At 36.5% G+C, this 25,295-nt stretch overlaps 1 protein-coding gene across 9 annotated transcripts in view; it reads left to right on the top strand.

Annotated features, from left to right (window-relative positions):
- Positions 1 to 25,295, top strand: part of DGKB (diacylglycerol kinase beta) — a 697,510-nt gene that overhangs the window by 547,870 nt on the left and 124,345 nt on the right. For 5 of the 9 annotated variants that reach the window (XM_058526516.1, XM_058526536.1, XM_058526525.1 and 2 more), the window contains one exon: positions 1,971 to 2,060. The exons of the other annotated variants lie outside the window; for them this stretch is intronic. In XM_058526516.1, the coding sequence (XP_058382499.1) occupies positions 1,971 to 2,060 (90 nt within the window). The remainder of the gene's footprint in view (positions 1 to 1,970; positions 2,061 to 25,295) is intronic. 9 annotated transcript variants of the gene reach the window in all.

Here is a 25,295-nt window from a genome sequence, read left to right as displayed (position 1 = left end):
CAGTTTTTGGAGGATGGAGGAGCAGATCCACCAATTTGTTGCAACTGAGGCCTCAAGTGATCCTCCATTACCTGGGACAGCCCTTTAGAGTTGTCTTGAATTTAGTCAAGATGGTTGGGGTTTGAAATATTCTTTTCAACCTATTATTGGATAGGTGCCTCCTGAAAAGGGGAATAGATATGGTTGACGCAGTTCCCTGGGATAGATGACAAATCTCAGTGAGAGACCAGTTATGAAGTGACCAGCAGCCAAAATTCCGAGAAGCTGGGAGTTAGGTGCTTTGACTGTGAAATGTGGATTTGGATGGAGCAGTAGAATATCTATTCCACCCATTGAACCACTCATTCTAATTGCTTCTTATAGTTTGCCCCAGCTAGGGATAACTACTCCAGGATTCAAATTAGACTTTAGTTCCTGGGGGACTTACAAGAGATATGTTAATGAGATTAACAAAAGTCCCTGCTGAAACAGTTGATCTCAAGGCCACAAATAATACTTATTCTCTTCCTCCACCACCACCCGTTCCAGCTCCCCCTCACTCAGGTAGTACCTCTGCTGAACTAGGCAGCCTATGTGATGGATTTGCCCATATCTGCATCTTTCTTAGGCCATGGCTGCAGCACTTATCCATTTTTCATTGAAACAGGTCATAGAAGCACCAAGATACAATCCTGTGGATTACCTAAACATCAAACGTATTGTTCTCTGCTCCTATTATGTTGCATCGTCCATACCTCTTCCTCATGATCAGCACCAATTACCTCTGCCAGCATGATGGTTCCCTTCTTAGTTTCTGGCCGCTTGGCACAAGGACGTTGAAGTGACTGGAAGGCAGCCAGTGCTTACAGTACAACAGGACTGTAACTGTGTCCCCTGGTGGAAACACTTTTCCTCTTGGATATCAGGATCTCTAGATCTGTAGAGACTAACGCTTCAGGGATGGGAAGTACAAATTCCCAATGTGGGTCAATAGGAATGATGGTAAATAAGCTCACTTGTACTTCCTTTCTTTGCTTCCTGGATCCATGCACTCTACGTATTGAGAACAAAACACCATACAATGGTTATTAATTTAGGGTGTATATTGTGTCTAGAGGCTGGCACCTCACCCTTGCAGGGTATCATCTCCTGATTGATACTTTGGCTGAGTCTTTTTTTAAAGGCATTCCACATTTCTATCAGTTCAGCATTTTCTTGGTGGCTGAAGTAACTATACCAGTGTATTCCATGATAACATGCCCCCTGCTCTACTTCCTTTGCTGAAACAGGTGTCCTTTGGCCAAAAGCATATTATGTAGTTCTCTCTATCAACTAGCTGAGTCAGTCTGTCTATCTGGTTATATTGTGGAAGAAGTTGTCTGGTGGGTGTTAATCTATGATACAGAGATCTTCAAACTTTGTTCCCACTCTCTGAAATCCATATGCAAGCATCTTTGGAACTCTTGGTCCAGATATACACGAGTCCATATATATTTTCACCTTGGGCTACTCCTCTTTCCACACAGAGAATAACCAGGCATGCTTCCCAGAACTCTCCTTATTGGGAGAATTTCCCCTTACTGCCATCCCCTAGAAGCACTGTAGTAGAACAGCAACACATTTTTGATGTAGACTAACATAACAAGACAAACCATCCATGAACCATGCTTAGACTTTTTCCTTCTCTGGCCTCTGGTCAAAAAAGTCCCTTAGCTGGAGGGAGCTGAGGGAGAGGTGCTGGTCCAGCAGTGGCGGGGATCAGGGCCACCTTTTCATGCAACTTTCTGTGCTTTCTGGCCCTACTCATGTCTGATCCGAGTGTACTACTTCCACCTTATAGTGGATTTCTGAGATTATGACTTGGTGGGTCCTTCCAAATGCATTATGACAGAGGTCAAGAGAGTTAACGGAGCCCCAAACTAAGACTCTATATGTTTACTGTTGTTTATTCCACATGGATCTAAACTGATTTTGATTTTTCTTTCTGAAAGGGATAGAAATGAATACATTCTCCATTTCAACGGCTGCATACCTCACCCTGAAGACTGTATTACTCTGCTCCAGAAAAAATACCATATCTGGTAAAGCAAATGCAATGGGATTACTGTTTGGTAAAGTTTATAGTTATCCACTGTCATATGTCATGATCCATACTTTTTTTATAGATGCTAGTATGATGTCATAAATGCGGATATACCAGAGACTACCACCTCTGCCTTGCTTAAATCTTTGTGGGTGGCAATAATTGATAGCTCTTATATACAGGACAAGAAATGAATGTGAAAGAGCTGCCAATTACCAAGGATGTGCAATCCAATAATACCTCAGGAGATCTTAGAAAAGACTACCTGGTGGGTCTGTGGACTACTGAGGGCCAGATGTAGGCCAAGATTCCATTTATTATCTGGCTCCCATATGCCTTCATTCTGTTAGGGAGACTATTGGGCCAGTTTGGGCCTAAGGATATCAATTTCAGTTTTGCCTCTGAACTCAGCAATCCTCAAAAGTTCTGAATGTTCCACTTTACCTAGTGCATCATCATTTAAGTAAATGGCCTTAGGTCCCTTTGGGAAAGGACTAGGGGAATTACTATTTCATACTCTCCTAGTGTTGCTAGGTCCATCCTTTTAGGGATTTGCCCCGTCCTTCAATCAATAGTTTTCAAACAAAAGTCTGAGGATCAACTCAGGTCTAGAAACTGGGCAAGAGATGGTGATTTGGGGGGAGGGGGGAGGAATGAGTGGAGGGAAACCTGCCTTTAGCCTCCTGATCATCCATTCTTGATTTATTTTTATTATATAAATTAAACAACACCCTTGGTGGCTACCCATCTATCTTGGCTTTAGGATAAATAAATATTCTATTTATTTACTCTATCTTTTTTCTTAAGGTTATGCCCCATGTTTGCTTCTCCTATCTTCCTGCTCATTGCAATAATTGCAGCTACCTTTCTTCTGGCCATTAAGTGCCACCTCTTGATATCTATTATTTATAGATTCTATCATTCCCATTTTAATCCCAGTTCTATGATGTCATTTCCTACATTCCCTACAGAAGACAATTACTGCTGAGCTTCTCGAAGATACTGATGTCCCTCTCCATAGCACTTTCCTTGCTGTTTGGTAAATGGAGTGTCCACTGGGCTATCCTGTAGACTATAGTTAGCTGGTGGGGTTTCTAACCCTACATATATTTCTTCCACAAGCATGCCCAATATAGTGAGTCTTTTGATCTCTTTCTCCTTCATCTTCCATGGCAGTTCTGGAATTTCTACCTCACTTAGCACGGATCATAAATTTTTCCAAGAACCATCCTAGCAACTGTTAACACCATCTCCCAGAGTATATGCCAGGGTTTTAAATCCTGTATCACAAGAGAGTGCTCCCATATCAATTAACTACTGTGTCTAAATGTATATTCCGTCACCTGTTGTCAAGGACCCTCGGGATCCATGCCATGAATACTCTCTCAGCTCCTGTAGATCCCTCAGCAACTTCAGTGATAGCCCCTCTCCTCTCTTAGCAGTCACATAGCATCCCAGTTCTGGTTGTGCTGGTATTTGACCCTAATATTTGTCTGGTTGTCATGAGGAGGGCAGCAAATCCTGAGGTAGGACAAGGATTATTTATAAGAAACCTGCATCTTTTCCGTTTCTACAATGTCTACAAGTGGCGGTGTGGAAAGTATTATCTTGTAAAATTTGGGATTGGGCCACTTCTACAGGCTCAGAGAGAATCTAGGAGATCTGATTTCTGAATTGCATGTATCCGGATTTCCATACATCTCTATCACAGCTCTCAGGGTCCTGATCATGGAATAGGAAACCAGACTTCTGTGAAGTCTGCTGCTGTTATGGTTAAGTATCAGACCTAGTCCTTTGTTCTCCTTGCCCTGTGGCTGGGGAAGAGTAGATCTCATTAAGACTTGCAAAAGAAGTCCCCTGGCTTTTACTTTTTGCCTGGAATTGGTGATTAATCAGTATGGTATTTGCTTCTACATAGAGCTAGTAAAAAAAAAAAAAAAAACAAAATAAACTGTATTAAAGATCTACTCTGTGCTAGCCCCTGAAGATGGAAGAAGACACATGGTGTACAAGAGAGGTAGCGCTCTGCCTCCTGCAGATTATTTCATTTAATCCTAATGACAATCCTGCAAAGGAAGCAATATTTTTCCAATTTTTAAGCTGAGGAAACTCAAACCATTTATCTCACATAGTAGAACGAAGAGCAAAGAGACTGTTAGAGACCTACTTGTGGAACTGAGAAAAATATGTCCCACATTTTTAACTTATTCTAGAAACAAGACCTCATTCTACCTTGGCACCATTTCCAATGGCTTTCTTCCCTTAAGCTTCCCACGAGGTTTAGTAGTCCCTGGACCCTCTCTCGTGTCCCTAATGTAGCACATACATTTCCCCTTTATCTACCTTAAGACTTGCAGTTTCACACATGTTTCTAGGTTTACCTGATAGGTATTAGGTATTTAACTGTTGTTTAATGTTTGTGGTCTTGTAGCTAATTCCATATCCTCATCTAGTCATACAACATGTTAAAGAAGATACTTATGCCTCGCTATTACTTTCTCTGTGGTTGTAAGTATTGGCATAGATATTTATGATTAAAAGAAGAATTACATTTGTTATTTGGCTATCCTTTTGAACATATGTTTTCATACCATTGGATAATATGTTAATATTAGAAATATCTTACAAGAAAGAAGTTTAGATCCTTTAATTTAGTAATCATTATTAAAGAAATGTATTATAAGTCAATAAGTATAGAAATGACATATCTAAATATATTCATTGCATAAAGAGAAATTATGTAAACGTCCAAATTTAGGGGAACTATAAGATTAATCATGGCATAGCCATTAAAAATCATAAGTTGAAGTATTGTTTTGTTTACATTTACAGTTTCACTTTATTTATTTATATATTTATTTATTTATTGAGATATAATTGACATGTAACGTTGTGTAAATTTAAGGTGTACAACATGCTAATTCGATATATTTATATATTGCAATATGATTGAAGGATTTTAATAACATTGAGAATATTTATGGTGTGGAATTACATGAAGAAAGCCTGGTATAAAACTACATAAATGGCATAATTATTATTTTATTTTTGTATATATGTGTAAATAAGGTGCATAAAAAGTGATTGCCTCAAAAAATGAAATAATAGATCATTTTGATATTATTTTTATTTTCCCAAATTTTCTAAAATTAGTTTCTATTACTCTTCAAATCAGGAAAATGTGTTATTTCAAAACCTTTTTATTTAAAAATATTCTTACTCACAATTATCCCTAAAGCCCTAAGCCACTAGGATCATTAGATAAATATATTGATACATATGAGCTCAAGGGAAGGAAACTTCCATATAATTTAAGGATGTCAATATGGGAATATTTAAATGGCTTAGAACTAAAGCTACAAATCTTGTATAACATTTTGAGTAAGATATTATTATTTTAAAAGAAAAAGGCAAACTAAGTCAATGATGCAATACAATATTCAGGGAAAAGCACAGTGGATATAGTTAGCAATGTAGAAGTGAAACAAATTACTTGCTTTAAATCTGCTAACATTACTGTTATTCATATTAACTACTGATATTGAGTTTTTCGCCACAAATTAGCTCATGTATAAGTTGGCATTCAATACTGTACGTGGTAAAGATTTGTGTTCTATTTGTACACATATGGCCGCATTTCTTTAATCCTAAGACAGTTCCAGCTGTTCTTTTCCTATATGCATATATAGCAGCCAACTGCTCATCCTTCATTTAGAACATCCTCTACTCTTTAACCTTTACTGTTATTTGACTATTCAATTAATATGCCTGGTCATATATTAGAAATATGTTAAAACTAGAATTAATGTCTTGGATGAAAGCTTATAGCACCACAGAATTTTCTATGAAAGATTTTAATGAATTGAAGTGTGAAAATATTAAATGACTATAAGTGTTTTTTATACTATTAAAACTCTCCTGTTTTAGAAATTAGAGAGAGGTACAGTTTGAGATAGTGATAATAATTTTTAGGTATTGAATTCCTATTATACTCCAAACGTAGAAGTAAGCATATTACTCAATTATTTATCTATTTTTTCCACTAATATTGTTGTACTAATATTATATGCCAAGCAATGTGGTAGATTTAAATAGAAAGAAGGTGGAAAAGAAATTTAAACCAGTAATTATAACAAAGTATGGTCGGTGCTATAATGGGGAAGTACTGGTGATATAAAAATACATACTAGGGACACCAGATCTTGTTGAAGAGATTAGGGAAGTTAGAAAATGCATGATATTAAGCTGAGACTTGAAGAATGAGAATGAATTGGGTATGCAAAGAGCGAGAGGAATGTTCTTACTATTCTAGGTTTCTGTTTGGGCAACAGGACACATTTGAAGAGCCAAAGGCATCTCAGTATAAAATCACAATGGAATTAACTAATTATTGGCCTGATTACTTGGCTTTTGTTCCTTTCTCTCCTACTAAACTGTAAACACCATGAGGGCAGGGAACATACCTGTTTTGTTTCCTCTTGTATTCCCAAGATTGGGCTGGATTCTTGGCACACAGTAGTAACTAAATGACTATTCGTGAAAAAAATGGAGGAGGACTGGAAAGACATGAGGCTGAGGACTAACTTTGTGTACATCACAGGGATACATTAATGCTAATCTTTATAAAAACTAATGTTTTACAGTTAAGGAAACTGACTCAGCTTTTAAAATAGTGTTCAAACTCATAAAGTGGATATACAGTAAAATGAGGATAGGAACTCACTTCTCTTCAAAGCCAGAGTGGTTTCCAGTATACATGATAACTCTTGAAAGAAAACCATAGGCCTGGTTCTGAAGTACGAAGCCAAAAGATCCAGGGACCGTTTCACTTCAGTTCTCTACTCTATCAACCAAGCTATCCAAAAATTCTGAGAAAAGATTCACATCACTTGATGAAAGCCCAAATATGAACATAGAATAACCATTTAATGGTTAATATCCTACCACTGTCTATTGTATTGCTATTAATATTGGCCAACAAAAACAATCAGTGTTCAAAATCCCAGCCAAACTCTTGCAACATTAATTAACAGCTCCTTCTTAGAAATCAAATGTAGAATCATTAATCCCTCCTCTATCTCTCCTGCTTTTCCCCTAATATCTTTTATTTTATTCACTTCTTGCTCACCTTATTTTACTTTTATACATTATTAAACCTTGTGCTGATTACAGTCTACTTAACTTCTTTATCTTGCTTTACTGACAATATTAATTCATATACATATATTTAGAAAGAGAGAAAGACTCATTGCCATTAGGATAAAACTGAATGATTCCAAATAAGTAAATAGTTTTTCAAAATTTTCAATTGCTTCAGAACGAATTTTAAAATCCTACTTGGGACTATCAGCTCTAAGGAAAAAAAGAGAAAGAAAGAAGAAATATCACTTAGATTTCAGGTCAACTAGATGAATAAATCTAATCTTCAAAATTAAGTCCTAGAGTTAAACTAGGTGTCATCCATTCTTTTTAACCCTTGAAAGTTCATCTGCTTTTGCTCTCTGCCGTTCTCATGCAAATTGACCTTAATCATTTGGGTAAAAGTTTAATTATAGATATCTTCAAAAACAAAGTCAAACAGGCTGACAGTTTAGTGATCTTGTCTGTTAAGAACTGGTCAAGCTATGGCAATTACTATAGAACGTTCTGCTTTCTAGTGTTTGTCTTATAAAATGAGAAACCCGAAAAGACTGTAGTAATCACTACTATGATAAGATTGAAATTATACTGATGTAATATGTTGGACCACTGCCAGGAAGACCTTCTAGTCCCTGAAGCTAGTGAAACTTTTGCCATCTTATGGATCAAAAACCACCAGGCCTGTAAATAGATACAGATGTTAAACTTGTTCGGAAAGCTTTGGATTTCAGTTTTTGTTTTTTTTTTTTTTTGTGAGGAGATCAGCCCTGTGCTAACATCCGCCAATCCTCCTCTTTTTTTGCCGAGGAAGACGGCCCTGGGCTAACATCCGTGCCCATCCTCCTCCACTTTATATGGGACGCCGCCACAGCATGGCTTGCCAAAGCAGTGCGTCGGTGCGCGCCTGGGATCCGAACCAGCGAACCCCGGGCCGCCGCAGCAGAGCGCGCACACCCAACCGCTTGCGCCACCGGGCCGGCCCCTGAATTTCAGTTTTTAAACAGTAATTCCAAACATATATCCATGTGCATGAGACACGTCGCTGTCTTTAAAATCAGTGCATGCTGATCATCGCTGTCTTATTCTCCCCCATGTCAACCTCAAACCTAATTACCAGAAATTAGACTTCTATTTAACATCAGAAATGAGGTAAGAAGAAAACAAAAAAGCAAAAATACAGCTTAAGTAGATTAAGTTAAACTAATAAATAATAATGGCTAAAAAAAATTAGCTAAGGATCTCAAATAGTATTTTTATGAAATATGTATGTACTTTGAGTGAGTGAAAAGTCTTGAATAATGCAGTAATAAACTGTGTCAACTTCAAAACTGGAGGCTGTCTCTGTCATTGAAATGGTTCTGTAATATTACCAAAACTAATCAACATCAATTATATAAATGCTTTAGTAGTTTTCATTAGACTTAACATAGGCCTACCATGTCATAAATGGACAATTTTCTGTTTTATCACAAAGTTGAAAAATTCCACAAAATTTCCATTAAAATTCAAAGAGTATTGAAATGGACATTTTATTTCTCAGTTTAAAAATTAAAAATCAAATGACATGAACTGTAAGCTCACTACTAGGCACTAAACTGGCAATGATTACCTACCAGTGGAAATACCTGTGCCCTGAGCTTTGGTTCACAATTGAGGAGAAAACAGTTTGCTTGGGCTCTAATGTAAAAAACTAAACCAGCAATTTCTTTTTCTGAAGCTCATCTCATTACCTGGCCTTCTGAGGCAGAAAACTGGATGTAAGGGGATGCTATGAGGCTTAGCACAAAGTGGGACTGTGCAATATTGTGTATTATGACAAAAAGATCTGGGAATATTACAGAAATCAAAATGCTCTTAATGGTGCAATAAAAAAAATCTATAAAACACCACACTATAAAAATAACTTGTCTTATATTAACTGGATGTAATGATGCTAAATGTAGAATCCTGACAGCCTAGGCAGGTCTCAAAAAAATAAAAACTGAAAATAAAAAGATAATTCATATGAAAAGTAGTCATTTTAACTTGAAGCAAGTACATAAACCTTACCTTTAATGTGCAGAATTACAGGTTTATTTTCTATTCTTGAAAAAATTATTTACAGGCTCCTTCTGCACTTGAGGTGCATGTGTGTAGAAAGGGTGTGTGTGTGTGATGTTAGTTTTACAAGAGGAAACTGTGTAGACTAGCAGACAGGTAACACAAAAAATAAAATAAGAGTGAAGAAGCCCATTTTCCCATCCAGGGTTCCATGAAACATTAAATTATCTGTGTACATGATAGCTTTCCTCCTCTAATATTTGATAGATTTTTCAATTCTCAGGTGACTTTCATGGTGACAAAAGAAGTATTTGCAAGCAAATGCATGACGATTCTGCCACAAGCACCAGGCCACCTCCACTGTGAAGGCTCCTGGGCCACATCACTCTTCATAACTAAAGAGATGCCTAAGTGTTTACCTGGAGCCAGTGTTCCAGTCTAAGTGGCAGCTGACGTTTGGAATTTCTGTCCCTTTCTGGCTGACTTTCTTTGATGCTTGTAAGTTAATAGAGAGTGCCATCATGGTTCAAAGGACGTATTTGAACTTGAACACAAGCACAGTGCAGCTGGATCAAGACCAATTTTGGTCTGAGCAAAGAAACATCAAACAGCAAAGAAAAAAATTAAGTGGCAAAGTAACCTGTGTTCAAAGAGTAAATATGGCAGATATGGCAGACTTTATTTAGTGAAGTGGAAAGAGGCACAATGTCAAAATGACCAATAATCAATAGGAAAAATGTAGTTTTTCAACTCAAGGCTAAATATACATTTATTATTGTGGAAGGGTGAATATGATTTTATGGGAAACACTCTTTCTAAAATAAAAAAGTAACCATAGAGGGAAAAATAGTTATAACCACCAAGGCACATTTTCTCAAAGGAGATATGCAATTTCTCAAATAAAAATGAAATACAATAATGTTTGTCATTACATTAGATTACATTACAGTTGAACTTTGTCATTAAAAAAAACTTGGCCATTACTACCTAATGTAAGGCATTTCTTTTCCTTGTTTCATAATGTCTCTGAGAGAAATACTTCAATCAGGTGTGCCAGGAAAGAAAGGTTGTTTTGAAAATTGGCAATGGATACATATGAAAATTTATCTAAGATAATTCTAGATAGTTTGAGTAAATAAATATTCTTATTGCCTAGCAGCATAGCTATACCAAATTATATAATGAGATCTTAGGCTTCTCCTACATCCATAGTATAATGGACTAATCTTTAGAATTTGCACAAATTCCCTTCTGAAAGTAAGTTTTCTTGGCCAATGATTCATGCAGTGTTGAGAATAAAGACCCAAAGTGTACCCACCCTCATAGATTTTACATTATGGCAAAAATTTTACATTAAGTAAAAGATAAAAAATATATACAAAAACTTACAAATTCAATTTCATCTTATGGAAGTTTCCAATATGAAGGAAATAAACAAGGTGATATAGAGTAATTGGTGGGTGGCTTTCAGTTTAGAATGAGTGGTCAAGGAATGCATCTCTGAGAAAGCTACAATTAATTTGAGGCTGAAGAATGAGGAAACAGTTATGTAATAAGCCGATAAAAGTGTACTGCAAGAAGAGAAGGAAGTTCAAATGCAAAGACTCTGAAGTGGGCAAGATGTTTTTGTCTTTTTGAGCAAGAGCGAGGAACTCTATGTGACTAGAGTGAAATGAGCAAGGATAAAGCAGTCTGTTTGTAGATGAGAGAAGGAGACAGACAAAGGCAGGTTATTGGAAGGTTTTCAGTAGGGAGCAACATGATCTAATAAACACTTTAATAGTTCTAGAATAAAATATAGCACACACGTACACAAAGTCAAAACAAAAATACGCAGTGATTTATCACAAAGTGATCACCTGTGTAAACATCACCCAAAAATAGAACATTGGCAGCACCCTAGAAAATTCCCTTATGTCCTCCCTTCGATTATAAGACTGTACCCTCCATGGTAGGAACCATTATCCAGACTTTGATTATAAGTGCTTTCTTGATTTTCCATCTAATTTTAGCACCTAAGAATGCATCCCTAAACGTTGTGATTTAATTTGTGTGTTGAAATAAATACACTCATTCAGTATTTATTCCTTTGTACCGGCATTTCTTTACTCAATATTATGTTTGTGAAATTTGCTCATTTTGTTGTCTTTGGCTTTAGTCTGTTCATATTTGTTGCTATTTGGTATTACAGAGACTGAGAGAATCAAAACAGAACTGCGGTCCCTGGGAGAGTCTGCCTAATTCCGGTAGGCTTTTATTGCTAGGGTACTGACATTTGGGGTCCCAGCCCAAGACAAAGGGTGTTTCCTAAGCCACCTACTTTGGTAGCCCCAAACTCAGTACCATGAGTCTGACAAAAGTACTCCTCACTCTATCAGCCACCCCTCCTAGAATGAATGAAAGTCCATAAGGTAAAAGTAGTCCACCTTCCTGGGCATCTCCATCCTTAGTCACATGGTGGCCCAGTCTCTTTACTCTCCTATTAGCTTTCTAAATCTTCAAACAGATGGATATATACATATACATACTCAAATACACATGCATACACACAAAACTGTGCATGTATATGTGTATGTATATGAATATGTTTATGTATACACATGTGTATGTATACAACAGCACTAGATGTTCTTTTTGTAAGATTGGCCCAAATTACCTACTTCTTATTACAATAAATCTCCCTAATTTATATTTTTAAAAGATTACTGACTGCCTTGAGGAGAATGGATTTAAGTGGTAATCGGGGAAGATAGGATGTAAATTAGATCAATACTGTTGTTGTCTGCACAATAGACAAAGATGTCTTTGACTGGGTATGATAGCTGTGAAGAGAGAATTTTTTTCTTTCAGTAGAACTCTCAGGACTTGCCAATTGTTAGGATATGTAGGATGTGGGAAATAGAGGAGCTGAGGAGACTGATATCCAAGGAAAATTACGTCTAGAATCAATTATTCCTATCCCATTGTTATTAGGTATCTTAGTCAAATGAGATTTTGTTCCTTGGTGTTATTGTTTAACATTTGATTTTAAAATATATTCTTAGATTTTAGGCTTTGGAAATATATTTATAAGATGATGCATGTATTAAAACAAATAAAATGTCAAATACCACAAATAGATAAACTAAAGGAAAAGTACAATCTTTTATTTTTAAAATGTTTGCTATTAAAATCATGTTGAATATATACAAATATATTGCAGGCTGTGGGTGCCATATGAAACTCTGATGCTTAATAGTGTAGGAAAGCTAAAATCCAATCAAATCTGTATCCAGTTAAAGGATTTCCTCAAAAAACCCATCTGGCTCAAAACAAATGTCATCTTTGATTGATAAACCAATGAATTTCTGTGCTGAGTGAGTCACTGAATTCAACAACCACTTGCTCTAGTTGAAATGAGGTACCTTAAAGTTCACTGTTGACGATAGAAATAAGACTATTCAAAACCAAGAAACTAAAAAAGAGTAGAGCCATAGAGGAGATGTTTTTATAAATGTTACATTTGTTAAAACTGGATTCCTGATATCTTTAAGAAAATCGGTATGCTTAAGATTAAAATCAAGAATGACAAGTGTTAAAAAAACAAAAGAAGGGGGGGGGCCGGCCCGGTGGCGCAAGCGGTTAAGTGCGCGCGCTCCGCTGCGGCGGCCCGGGGTTCGCTGGTTCGGATCCCGGGCGCGCACCGACGCACTGCTTGGTAAGCCATGCTGTGGCGGCGTCCCATATAAAGTGGAGGAAGATAGGCACAGATGTTAGCCCAGGGCCGTCTTCCTCAGCAAAAAAAAAAGAGGAGGATTGGCGGATGTTAGCTCAGGGCTGATCTCCTCACAAAAAACAAAAAAACAAAAAAAACAAACAAACAAACAAAAAAAAACAAAAGAAGGATCTAAAGTAGGAAGGAAATTTAAAGTTAAGAGAATATTGTAATATTCTCTGGTAATTAGACTTTGGGTGGTGAACAGAAATTGAAATATAATGATGTACACTTGAAATATAATTTCAATTTATAATTGTCAATTACTAACAAAAATGTGATCATTTTCACACAGGGCTTTTAAATGCAGAGTAAGCGATACACTGGGCAATTATAACAGTATCATTGTATGTTATCAATGCATGAATCATATCATTGACCATTTAAGAAATGTCATAAGGATGATTAGAGGAGAAAGAAGTGAAATAGGAAGAATGAGGTGCACTTTGCTATTATGCAGCAACATTTAAAACAATGGCGACATCTATAATAGGAACAAACATTTGTTGAGTTAATTTTGTTAGGAAATATTTAAATCATGTAGGATTTGAAAATATTGTGAACTTTGGAAATTTACAAATATTTTATAATTCTTGATAGATTTCTTTCAGTAATCATAAAAGTTTGATTACACTTTCTATGTGTGTTTGGAAGCAGTTGGTATATGAATATAGAGACCATATGTCCTGTAGTATAGGGGACTGTGCCATTTTCAAATAGTTTGTCACTATGGTTCTAAATACAGGGATTTTTGTGTGTGTGTGTGTGAGGAAGATCAGCCCTGTGCTAACATCTGCCAATCCTCCTCTTTTTTCTGAGAAAGACTGGCCCTGGGCTAACCTCCGTGCCCATCTTCCTCCACTTTATATGGGATGCTGCCACAGCATGACTTGCCAAGCGGTGCGTTGGTGCGTGCCTGGGATCCAAACCTGCGAACCTCGGGCCGCCGCAGCAGAGCGTGTGCACTTAACTGCTTGCGCCACCGGGCCAGCCCCAGGGATCTTTTTTGTAGTGTTTTGTTTTTGTTTGGGCTCAATAATCTTCGCAAACATAACACAAATTATTAACAGTAGTTCGATAGATAGTACTTCTCAGGAAGGAAGAATGGAGGGCATGCCCCATGGGGACATGTAACAAAATATAAGGGAGATGGCAGGTGTAAAAACCTCTGCCAAGTGAGTTGATACACTGTGGCCCCTTTTCCTCCTTTCCAAAAACCCTTCCCCTCGTATGTTTTCCTATCCATTCAGTCAAACCATGTGACTCAGTTTTTGATTCATAAAATGTTATCACTGTGGGTATACAGTGTGTGTGTGGAGATAGAGAGAGAGAAACTAAGACGCTAAAATGTGGGTAACATGTTGTAGTTGTTGTTGGTCTAAATGAAGCACCTTAGTAGTGTTATTAACTTTATTTAGCTTTCAGTATTGCAACAAATCTAGCTTTCCCTCCAAAACTCTTGTAAATATATTCTGTAATTTCCTCATTCACCCATTTAATATTGTCTTTAAAATATATCAAAAACTATTTTAGAAAATTGCGATACATTGGTGAAATTACTTGTTATAGAAATGTAATTCTACATATGATACAAGCTTTTCTACACAAGCAATTTTTCATTCACTTTTCTCCTTGGAAAGTATATGTTGTAGCCAGGCTGGAACTATTAAAAAACATACCCTTCCTTTTTCTGTCTGCTACTATCTATCTTTCCTCCAATACTGCACTTCCACAGCAACCCCTCCACTATTGTTGGATAGATATGAAATGGAGTTATGAGGATTGGTTAGTACTGTATTATAGAAAATAACATTAAGTTCCAGAAATAAGGTAGATGGAGGATTGAAGATTGAAATACTTATGTAACGAGAAGATACAGTAGGCTCTAAGTTTGGAGAGGGTGTAGTGAAAATAAACTGTCCCAGAAAACCTTGTCTAGGAAAAAAAATTAAGCAAATTTGCCAGTCCTCTAGCCCTAGAGCCAGGTAGAAAATGGAGATAAGTAAAGATCTACAGCACAGAAGCCTTTCAACAGACGAATTAGACGAATGCAGGTTTTAGGCTTTGGAAAATTATAATCGAAACACAATTTTGGTCCCTGAATCTCCTTTAAGTAAAAGGAAATAATATCTTTCATTCCATAATTATAAATAAAGACACCTAAAATAGAAAGACCTGGTTGAAGAAACATTTATTTGGGATTGAATTTCTGTCAAAATGGGATCAGACAAGGATGGTGACATATTGGTAACTAAAAGCAGAACCTGTTACCAAATAGTTCGTTCAGCATGATGTCTGTCTTTTTTGTAAAGAAGAACTGTATATTTTATATGTGTATAATCATTCTTATATTCATTAGATATTTATACAGAACCTACTATGTGCCAGGAACTAGTCTACATGTTGAGGAAATAGTGATGATCCAGAGAGATAAGATTCTTTCTCTCATGAAGCTCTTGGGAGGAAAAAGACAACAAAGAAAGAAATTTGATACCCATTGACAAATCCGATTCCTCAAAACCTGGTGATCTCTATCCGGAAAGATTTCTGGAAGCTCCCTGGTCTAGAGGTTAGGTAGCTCTTCTGGTTAGTCTCTTTTGAACTCCCATAAGATCCTCTGAAACCTGTGCTAAACTCTATGATCACCTGTCTGATGCTCTTGTTAAACTGGTGAGTCACTTGAAAGCCAGTCCTAGGTCCTATTCAATACTATATCCCCAGGGCCATCCCATAATAGATTTTCAATAATCTGACTGATTGAGTAACAGAGTTTCACCAAAACACTTCACAAGTTGTATTACCTGTTTCCAAAGGAATTATATAAAAAGAAAAGAAAAATAAACAGACTCTACTCTATTCGGTAAATCACAATAAACGGATGTCAGTACAATAAAACAAGTATTTTTATTATGCCTTATAAATTTTGGCTGAACAAACTTGCACTCCATCCCGACGTCTTTCTCACCTCTTACACTTTTCCATTTGCAATATTCCAACATTTCAATTTATTCGTTAGGCACAGTATGGCACTCCTCACATCACAGTGGCTATCAACGGCCTACCACAGGGTCTGCATGCTTGATGCTCTTGGCAGTAGTGGATAGCTATCTTCGACTCTTCAAAGAATGCTTGGGAGTGTGGTAAATAGAATGCCCCCTCTACCCAAGATGTCCACATCCTAATCTTTGGAATCTGTGAAAACATTCTTACATAGCAAGGGAGAATTAAGGTTACAGATAGAATTCACGTTGCTAACCAACTGACTTTAAAGAGATGATCCTGGGTTTTTGGGTGGGCCCATTGTAATCCCAAGGGTCTTTATAACTGGAAGAGGGAGGTAAAAGAGGGAAAACCAGAGAGATAATAGGCTGAGAAAGATGGCCCAATGTTCCTGGCTTTGAAGGGGGCCATCAGCCAAGCAATGCAGATGGTGTCTAGAAACAGGAAAAGGCAAGGAAATGGATTCTCCCCTAGAGCCTCCAGAAAGGAAGACAGCCTGCCAACACTTTGATTTCGGCTCAATGAGGCCTGTTTTGGACTTTTCCCCTCCAGAATTGAAAGATAAAAAATTTGTGTTGTTTTAATTCACTGTTTATGCTAATTTAGTTTCAGCAGTAGGAAACTAATAAAGGGAAGGAGAGAAAGAAAACTGGACTGTGCAGAGTCAGAGAGAAAAGTTGTAAAGACTCAGCAAGAACAGCATAAGGACTGAAATGTATTCAAAGTGCGGTAGGAAGCCATGGAGGGTTTTAAACTGCAGCGTTTTAAAAAGTAAACTCAGTCTGCTCTGTGGAGGGTGGATTATAGGCGTGCCTGGAGGATATCCCCTAGAAAAAGAAAGCAGATAGAAAAGAGAAGGGAGCCCAGGAAGAGAGGAGGAATAGGCGTAGAAAAAAGATACCGGAAGGCCAAACCATATGTTACCAGTAGCTATTTTGGATGGTGACATGACAGATGATTTGTGTATTTTCTTTTTTATTTTTTTTCCTTTCTGTTTTACAAGTTTCTTTATTGAGCACATTTTACTTGGTAGTTTTGAAAAAAATAACAATAAATGGCACACCATACGGAGAATAAATCAGCCACAGGTATAAGATATTAGTTCCTATCTTGTGAAGAAAGAAGTCATTGGGTGACTCAAGATGGAAGGAAATGCAGAAACCACGGGAAGATTTCACAGCTCCCCCTGTTCGCCTTCATCTTGGCAAGTACAAATAGAAGCTGGTCACTGAGATATTTTTATCATGCACCTGCAAACTCAGGTAAACTGTTTTTCTTGACATGATTTCTGAGAAGTTTTCCTATTTTTATGTGAGTGAATTTATAAACAAAAAGCTTTATTTTCAGACCAATCAATAATTGCTGTTTTGGTAAACATAATATATGTGTTAAACCATAATGTGCTTATTCAACAAATAGCAGTATCTCTAATCAAAGTATAAAGAAAATTATTTTTAAACATATAGTCAAAGGACGTGTCAATAGGTGTCTACTGATTTTTTTTTTCTTTTCTCTTTCTCTGTCTCTTGTTGTAAGAATGATTTACACACAATCATTTGCATTTTCTCAGTCTCTGACTTGGCCGTCCAGAAAGGCCTGAACCCTGGATGACTGATTTTTGATCTGGCATTTTGCATCACGTAGAGATGATCTAACGTGAAACCAGTAGTGGTCAAAGCTCTATGTGTTTATCTTGTTCTTTCTTTAATGAAGTAGTAGCTACTGTTAAAACCAGCACCTCTGAGAAACCTGATTTCAAAACCAGAACCCTCTCATTTTATGCTCTGAGCTCAGATAGCAGGTACGCAGAGGCACTCTCTAAGTGCAAATAGGTTAAATAGTTTTCTTCGGATGGCAGCACAATTCATCCATAAGAAAGACCACCCAGGATCTGAATTAGAATGAGCCGTTTAATAAAATGTACTCTCACCTGCTGGTTTAAGGATTGATACTCCCAAAGAAGGAATGGTGTAGATCTGTCTAAAAATTGGTCTCATATTTAGGGGTTCCAAAACACTGCTGAAATATGCCTTTTATTTTGTGACAATTTATAAAAAAAACAAATAACCAGGTTTGAGTTGTAGTCAATCCAAGATATGAACATGAGCAAATAGAGTTCAGCTGACACAGAATGGGAGTATTGCTGTGACACTTTTCACAGCTTGAAGACACTTAAAATACTGTGAGAAAGGCAGCCTCACCACAGAGAGCATTCTGAGTCAGTGCTGACGGGCAGCGCCATTTTGCAAGGGAAGACCCAGCAGGAGGGAGAAAAGACAAAGTAAAGAAATCATGGCATGTCCACCATAGATAAAAACACAGTGAATGGGAGAACTTCTCATGGAGAGAGACCCTGGAGTTTAAACCTTATAATTAATAGCTTCCCAAAAGACATTTACAATTATTTCTTTAAAACCAAAAATATTAGACCAGAATGACCTTTCACAAACAGAACAAATAAATTGTCATAATTTCCACTGCTTTCCATAGCATTGATAAACATAACATTTAAACTTCAAAAGCGAGCATTTGTCCCTCAGAGATTGTACCTCTTTTGTGAAGAAATTGAAAAGGACGTAAATAGTACATGCTACTAACAATTTCCAGAAGTTACTTTATCTCGAACTCCTGAGATTAGCTCTTGGTTCTCTATGTCGATGTTTGCTTTGTTGTCTAAAATGCCATTCAAGTCTGCTGCTTAGAGAAGCGAAATGTTTAGGGCAACAAGATCTTTGTTGCCTACTTATAGGGTTTGTGATTGTCATAGTTATGGCAGAATTTTCTGCTTACATTGAATAATTTACCGGGATATATTCTTGTTATTTACTATATAAAAATCTGTAAAAGTTTTCTGAGAATAATATTTTAAAATTGGGACTTTTACCTGAGTCCTATAAAAGTGATTATACTGAAAAATATTATCAAAACAAAAACGGCAGACAGTAAGAGTTTTAGGCTTCCATTAGGTCTAGGTCTTTAGGTCCCCAAAACTATAGATCCCTTATGAGACTGATTGGAGAATTTACTCTGAGGAGGATTTAAGATTCCTAAACCAAACCAAATTTGGGATTAGCAAGGAAAGGGCCAAAATCTGAGAGGACACCTTAGGACCCATTTCACTTCAAGCTTGTGGCTACTTGAGACCTAAATGAAATTCTTTCCTATATCTGGGCCAATGATAAAGAAATTCCTTGAATTTACAAGTTAGGAAATTGCTTAATGTTTCATCTCCCTATGCTTAACAATGAACGGCATTTATCCAGTTTTAGACAGTGTGATATTTTAGGGGTGGCACAGTGGATCTGTTATTTGTGATCATTTTGCCTGACCATGAAGTCACAGTCCGTCCAAGTGCCTGCTAGTCTAACATTCCCTACTGTAGTCCACAGTAGCAGGCAATTACTCTACCTTACTCCTGGAAATTATGCTGCCTGATGTTGTCTGTGGTAAACTGTCCTGTTGTTCACAAAGAAAAACCTGTTGACCTCTGATGTGGCATGAGACTCTCTTTGCCCAATGGCATGTAAGCAGAAGTAGTTGGCGTCTCCTCTGGGCATAACCTTTAAGAGCTAGTGTGTAGTTGGTGTGTTCCCTTTTCCCCCTATCATGACAACTAGCAATGTTCCAGGTAGATTGAAGGAAATATGCAGCCAACTTACAACTCATCTTGGACATGTAGCATGAATGAAAAATAAAACTTTATGGTTGTAAGCCACCAAGACATTGAGTTGTTTGTGCAACAGTATAATCTAGTCTTTCTTGACTGATATAACATTCATCTCTCACAGTTTATAGGTTTTCTGAGGCCAAAAGTAAAGTCTAAGTTGTCCTTACACAAGATGTTCAAATTGCAGAACTCTAAATAATTAACTTTCAGTCAGTCTCTGGAATTTCTTGTCTTTCACAAAGAGGGATAAGAGAGCTAACTTTCACTCTTCTGTTTTCCAAACTCTTTCTTGGAATGCAATGCGTTGAAAATCTGAGGCTGCTTGAAATAAGGCTTACAGCTTTTCACCCAGAGCCTGTGTTGGCCTTTGGGGTCTGGCCAGGGCCTCCCCTTCCTACAGGGTGCCTGTGAGCATGAGCAAGGAGGTAGTTCCAAACCTTCCACACTGATTGTTCCGTGTTGGTTGTGATGTACATCAGATTTATGACAGTGCTGCATACATTTTCGATTGGGATATAGCATTTGATTTTGTACATTTCTTGAGTGTCAGTTAATGAGTTCGTAGTTCAGGTTGACCACCCTAGAGTAACAAACATAAAGGACTGAAAAATACAACTGTATTTTTCTTGATAATAGTCATATCAGATTTGCCAAGTCCCACTTGCCTTTCATCAAGGCATTTGCTTAAGAGAGACTAAAGATATGTTTCTCTAACCACACTACTCTTACAGAATTACTTTCATTAGTTTATTTTTTGCCATTTTCTTATTTATTTTTGCTTTATTTTATTTTTAAAGTATAATGATAGAGAAAGGAAAGGATATTTTTTAAAACTAAAACTGTGATTTCTTAATGGTTTTATCCTTCTTTCTTACAGCCTATTACTGTGACTTAGAAATTTGTAAGTGATTACTCTTTCAAGTCATTTATAACAAAAACATTTTATGGTGTTAGCGCATATCTATCATCTTCAAAATAGAGGGTATAAATGGCATGAGGTGTTTAATTTTTAAACAGGATCTTAGGGTGGTGTTTACTTATGCAAGTATATTATTTTTGTTCAGAAAGTGTCTATGTTTGTGAGATATGTTCAAATATATTTGCTTCAGTTTGTAAGCATTTTACTTTTATTGATAAATCTTCAGTGCATTTCTCCAATTAGAATCAAGGATCATTGTATTTATCCAATTACTAATGTTCTTCTTCCCCCACTTTGAAAAAATACTAAAAATTAGGTGGTTTTTTCAAGCATGAGTCTCTGTTGCAACATTTCAAAACAATTTCCAAATATTTACAATAAATAATGAGTTTAATATCAAATTGATCAACTGCCTTCAAATCTATAGACATTTTAAAAGCATGATTCTATAATAAACAATGTGTCTTGGGAAGATTAGGAGAAATCTGTTCTTAGATTCTGAAGGACTATGCCAAAGAACAGCATGCTACAAACAGTATTCCAAAACTCTGTCGTTGTCACATCCTTCTGTATCACTGTATGTGCTAAGGGCTAAGTTTTGGCTGAGACCCAGCCCATGTGGATGCTATCGCAAGTCTTGCATTCAGGAGCAACAGTGCATATGGGTGTGGGCTGTTCTTTCTGGTAGCAGAACCAGGCTGACCCACCACAACACATCAAGGAACCTCCTGTTTGGATGCATTTGTCTGTGGGGAGGTTTCCAGCTGGTCTATTTGATATACATTTGGATGCTCTCATGTAAACAATGAAAACATTGAGGGAATTGCCCATGGAGTCTGACTAACAACCAAAGGCTGACTTTGGCTACTCTACAAGGACAAAATGGTGAAGTTAAAGAGAGTAGAAAGAAGGATGTGAATAAGGTAGATGGTTAAAAGGGAAACATAGGAAAGCAGGAAGAAAAGTTGTAAGGAAGAAAACAGGATCAGATAATGGTTAAATGTCCAAGGGGCACTTTATTCCTAGGAATATATAATTGGTCAGAAGTAAATGACAGCAATTATCAATTAGGCCTAACTACTAAAATATATCCTTGCAATCGATACCTGAGTGAGTTCTTTTCAAGTTAGGAATTTGAACTCAGTACATATGTGAACTCAGTGAATGAAATGCACCATAGGCATGGCACTGAAAATTACTACAAAATAAATATATAGTAATCTTTCTTTCCCAGGCTACAGCGGTCTAGAGCTATAACAGTAAAAACTCAGAGATAGGCCTCACTTACAGAACGTCAAGAATTCTAACACTCTCAAATTTTTCCCAGCCAGTTCAGGAAGTTCAAGATACGATTTCCCATACGTTCGCAAACATCATCTTCTTGACTCTAACATAGTACCTGCCATTTCCTCTATTTCTGATCCTAGTAAAATAAGAATCATAAGAAACTTAAGAAAACTCCTTGTAAAGAAACCTTCTATTATTCCTGAAGTGTCATAGTCTCAGCTGCCTATGCCATTTCCTTTCCCTTATATGTTCCAATGTGTCCCAATAAGTCCAATGTGGAAATGAGGCAATGCCGTAGGATAAAATTACATCTAAAATTCTCGCCTTTCAGATATACTTCACAGCAGCTTCTGTGAGGCCAGGATGCCCTTTTATTAAATTAAAATTATTAAGATGCCTTAGACCTAACATGTTAGTGAAATATTAAACAACAATTTGACACCAAGTTCTAGAAGATCCTATTTCAGGATCCACGTGTTCAGAGATCTCTACACTCACATTTCTCTGTTCCATCCTCACTACTCCACCTCCTAGTTTAAAAAGACACTACACAAAATCTTTGACTACAGCCTAATGGTTGTCAACACATTCTTGTTGAAGATCTAATACATTAACCATGGACACCAACTGTGTGTTTACAGTGACTCAGTTTCTTTAGCAGTCATTTAAACCATGCAATAGAGGTAGGTAAAAAACAACAATAGGTAAATGAATGAATAGTAATTCAACAAATCTTTATTGTGCATCTATCAAATGCCAACCATGGTGACAGGCATTTAGAACAACTTAGAAGTTCCTATAAATTTCATTAAAAATTCTGGACATAAGAAAAAGTGGCATCACAAACTCTACTTCGTTGAGTTAAACCTAACCTTAACTGAGAGAAATACTGAAATGTAGAACTCAAGAACCCATTAAAACCTCTTAAAAGGACAGGTGGTAGAAGAACCAACATAGTCTTCAAACCTATAGTTTCCTTTTTTACTTTGTCAGATATATTCAACATACTAAAAACCTAAGTTTTATTCTATGCCATATTTGAATTTTAGAGTCTGTAGGTTCTAAGTAATACATTCCACCATAAGAAGTTAACAAATCTGTTTTTCTAATGGACAAAAATATTTTAATCATAGTCACAGAATTTTAATGCTGAAAGAGATGGTAGAGATCATATGGTCCTACTGTTCCCCAACCCCCATCTACACCAAAAATAAACATTTTTTAAATATCCATATGTGTGTATATCACTTTATATACAAAGATGTGTCCAGTAGGAAGAGTACTGTAAGTCCATAAGTGACTAATATGTTGGTTGCAGGTGATGAAAATTTTATGTTGTTAGTGGCTTTTTGTCCATTGAAACATTTTTCTAATATTGTCTTAGGTTTTTGGCACATGTTTTATAATTCTAATAATAACTAAAATATGTTAAGTTATAACATGCTTATGTATTTATAACTGCAGTTATTGAAACACAGTCTGGAATCTTAGAAATTATCCAGACATTTAATGTTCAGTGAACTTATGAACATTTCCTATCCAGAAAAATCTGAAAAAGTGTGTTTTAAAACATACTTAAAGGACTACAAAAATGAGAATTTAGGACAATGAAGTGTGTAAGTGACTAAGTCAGTTGTAAGCAAACTTTTTCATTATATGAACATTTACTCAATTCCCACTTTAGACATCTTCCCCCTTTTTAAAGATCAATAGTTACTGAAATCCAGTTCCTAATTTTGGTTGCTTTCATGTCCTTTAGTGAAAGACATTAGTGCTCAAGTAATACATTCCCCTTGTTCTTTCACTTTTCAAGGTCTAGATGTGATAAAGTTCACATTGTCGCCATGCTAATACGTGAAGCTAGGTTTTCCTTAAGTTTGCCTGGTTCCATGTTCTCTGCCTTTCTGAAGTACTACACCTTGGTGCTCAGTGAAGCACACTTTTTGGATAGATAGGAAGTGATACCACACAGCTCCAGGCAAAGCTGGCTCACAGGTGTTGTGTGTTATGTAAGATAGATTTCAAAGGACTTCCCACCGTGTTTGTAGAGAATGCTCGGCTATGCACTGGCACTAATTATAAATAATGATTTCTGACATTGCAAATTTTTTGGTTCAGTAGGCAAGAAAGTCTCCATCATCTAATTGCTGTCACCTTCTAAAGGGAATTAAAAAGCAACAACAGCAAAAACCTATACTAGTCCATTGATGCATACAGTTTCTAGTAATACAGAAAAGGCAGTTCCAAACATAGGTCTCCTTTTTAAATTTTTTAAATACAAAGAAGATGTGATAATTAAGTATCTGAAGCTACTCTAGAAATACTGACTGCCATTAGGCCTCTTAAGGTCAAGGATTTCTCAAACATGCTAAATGTGAATTTGTCTCATAAATGTATTCTTTTCTTCTCTAAATTATTTGTATAACATCTTCCCACATACATAAATATACCTTCTAATAATCTGTGTCATAATTGATTTCAAAAATAAAAACCATTTAACATATGTCCTTTGGCACATAGTGGTGTCCAATTAATATACAATGTGAATTATCAGAAGCAGTTTGGTACAACCATTAGTGAGCCCAGCCCAACTGGTATATCATCCACAGAGTGGTCTACGAGACTTTCTTCTGAAAATAACATTTCCCTGACCTCTGCTAAACCATTGTATATTTAATTTTAGTTCTTTGTCTTTATTCAGTCTGCTGTACTTGGAATGACTTTGAGAAAGATGAAAAGGATGAGCAGCTTAAACACCCAGTGGAAAGGGCATCTTCTCTATGAGACATTTGCTTACTACACCCCTCCCACTACTTCGCTTCATTAGCACTTTGTAAACCCTCTCTTATAGCAGTAATTGTGGTACAGTCAATCAATAACTTGCCTCTGGACAAGCTAGTAAGTTTCACGCCTTGTTCAACTTCGTAGGACCCGTGCAATGGCAGTACATTTTAGGAGCTTAGTTAGGGCAGGGTGTACATAGATGGTCGAATCAATAAAATACCTATATTAGAAAGTAGGATTAAGTCAAGTCATTTTTGATTCAATGTAAAACAATAATGGTCTCTTTGGGTGCAGAGAGAGAAAATGCAGCTAAATAATGTTTAGGAATAGAACTTTCCAGTTTATTTTTTCAAAATAATAAACTTCTTTAAAATTTAAAATATACTGTTCCTTCACCTGTAAAATCGAGATTATAATGGTGCCTATATAATTTGGTTGTATTAACTGACATAATCCGTAGGAACGATCTTAGCAAAGTGGCCAGCATATAATATTCTCTAAAAGTTAATGATTATCACATTTATAATACTGAAAATCACCAAAGAAGAAATACAAATACAAATAATTCATAGTAATATGATCTAGGCGTAATGCCTCTAATAATTTAGTGTGTATTTTTCAGTAATGTTTTTGATATGTATTT

This window comes from Diceros bicornis, chromosome 3 (genome assembly GCF_020826845.1).
Source record: "Diceros bicornis minor isolate mBicDic1 chromosome 3, mDicBic1.mat.cur, whole genome shotgun sequence".
Taxonomy (NCBI): domain Eukaryota; kingdom Metazoa; phylum Chordata; class Mammalia; order Perissodactyla; family Rhinocerotidae; genus Diceros; species Diceros bicornis.
The sequence above is the reverse complement of the archived record's forward strand: the minus strand, read 5'-3'. Positions and strand labels throughout refer to the sequence as shown.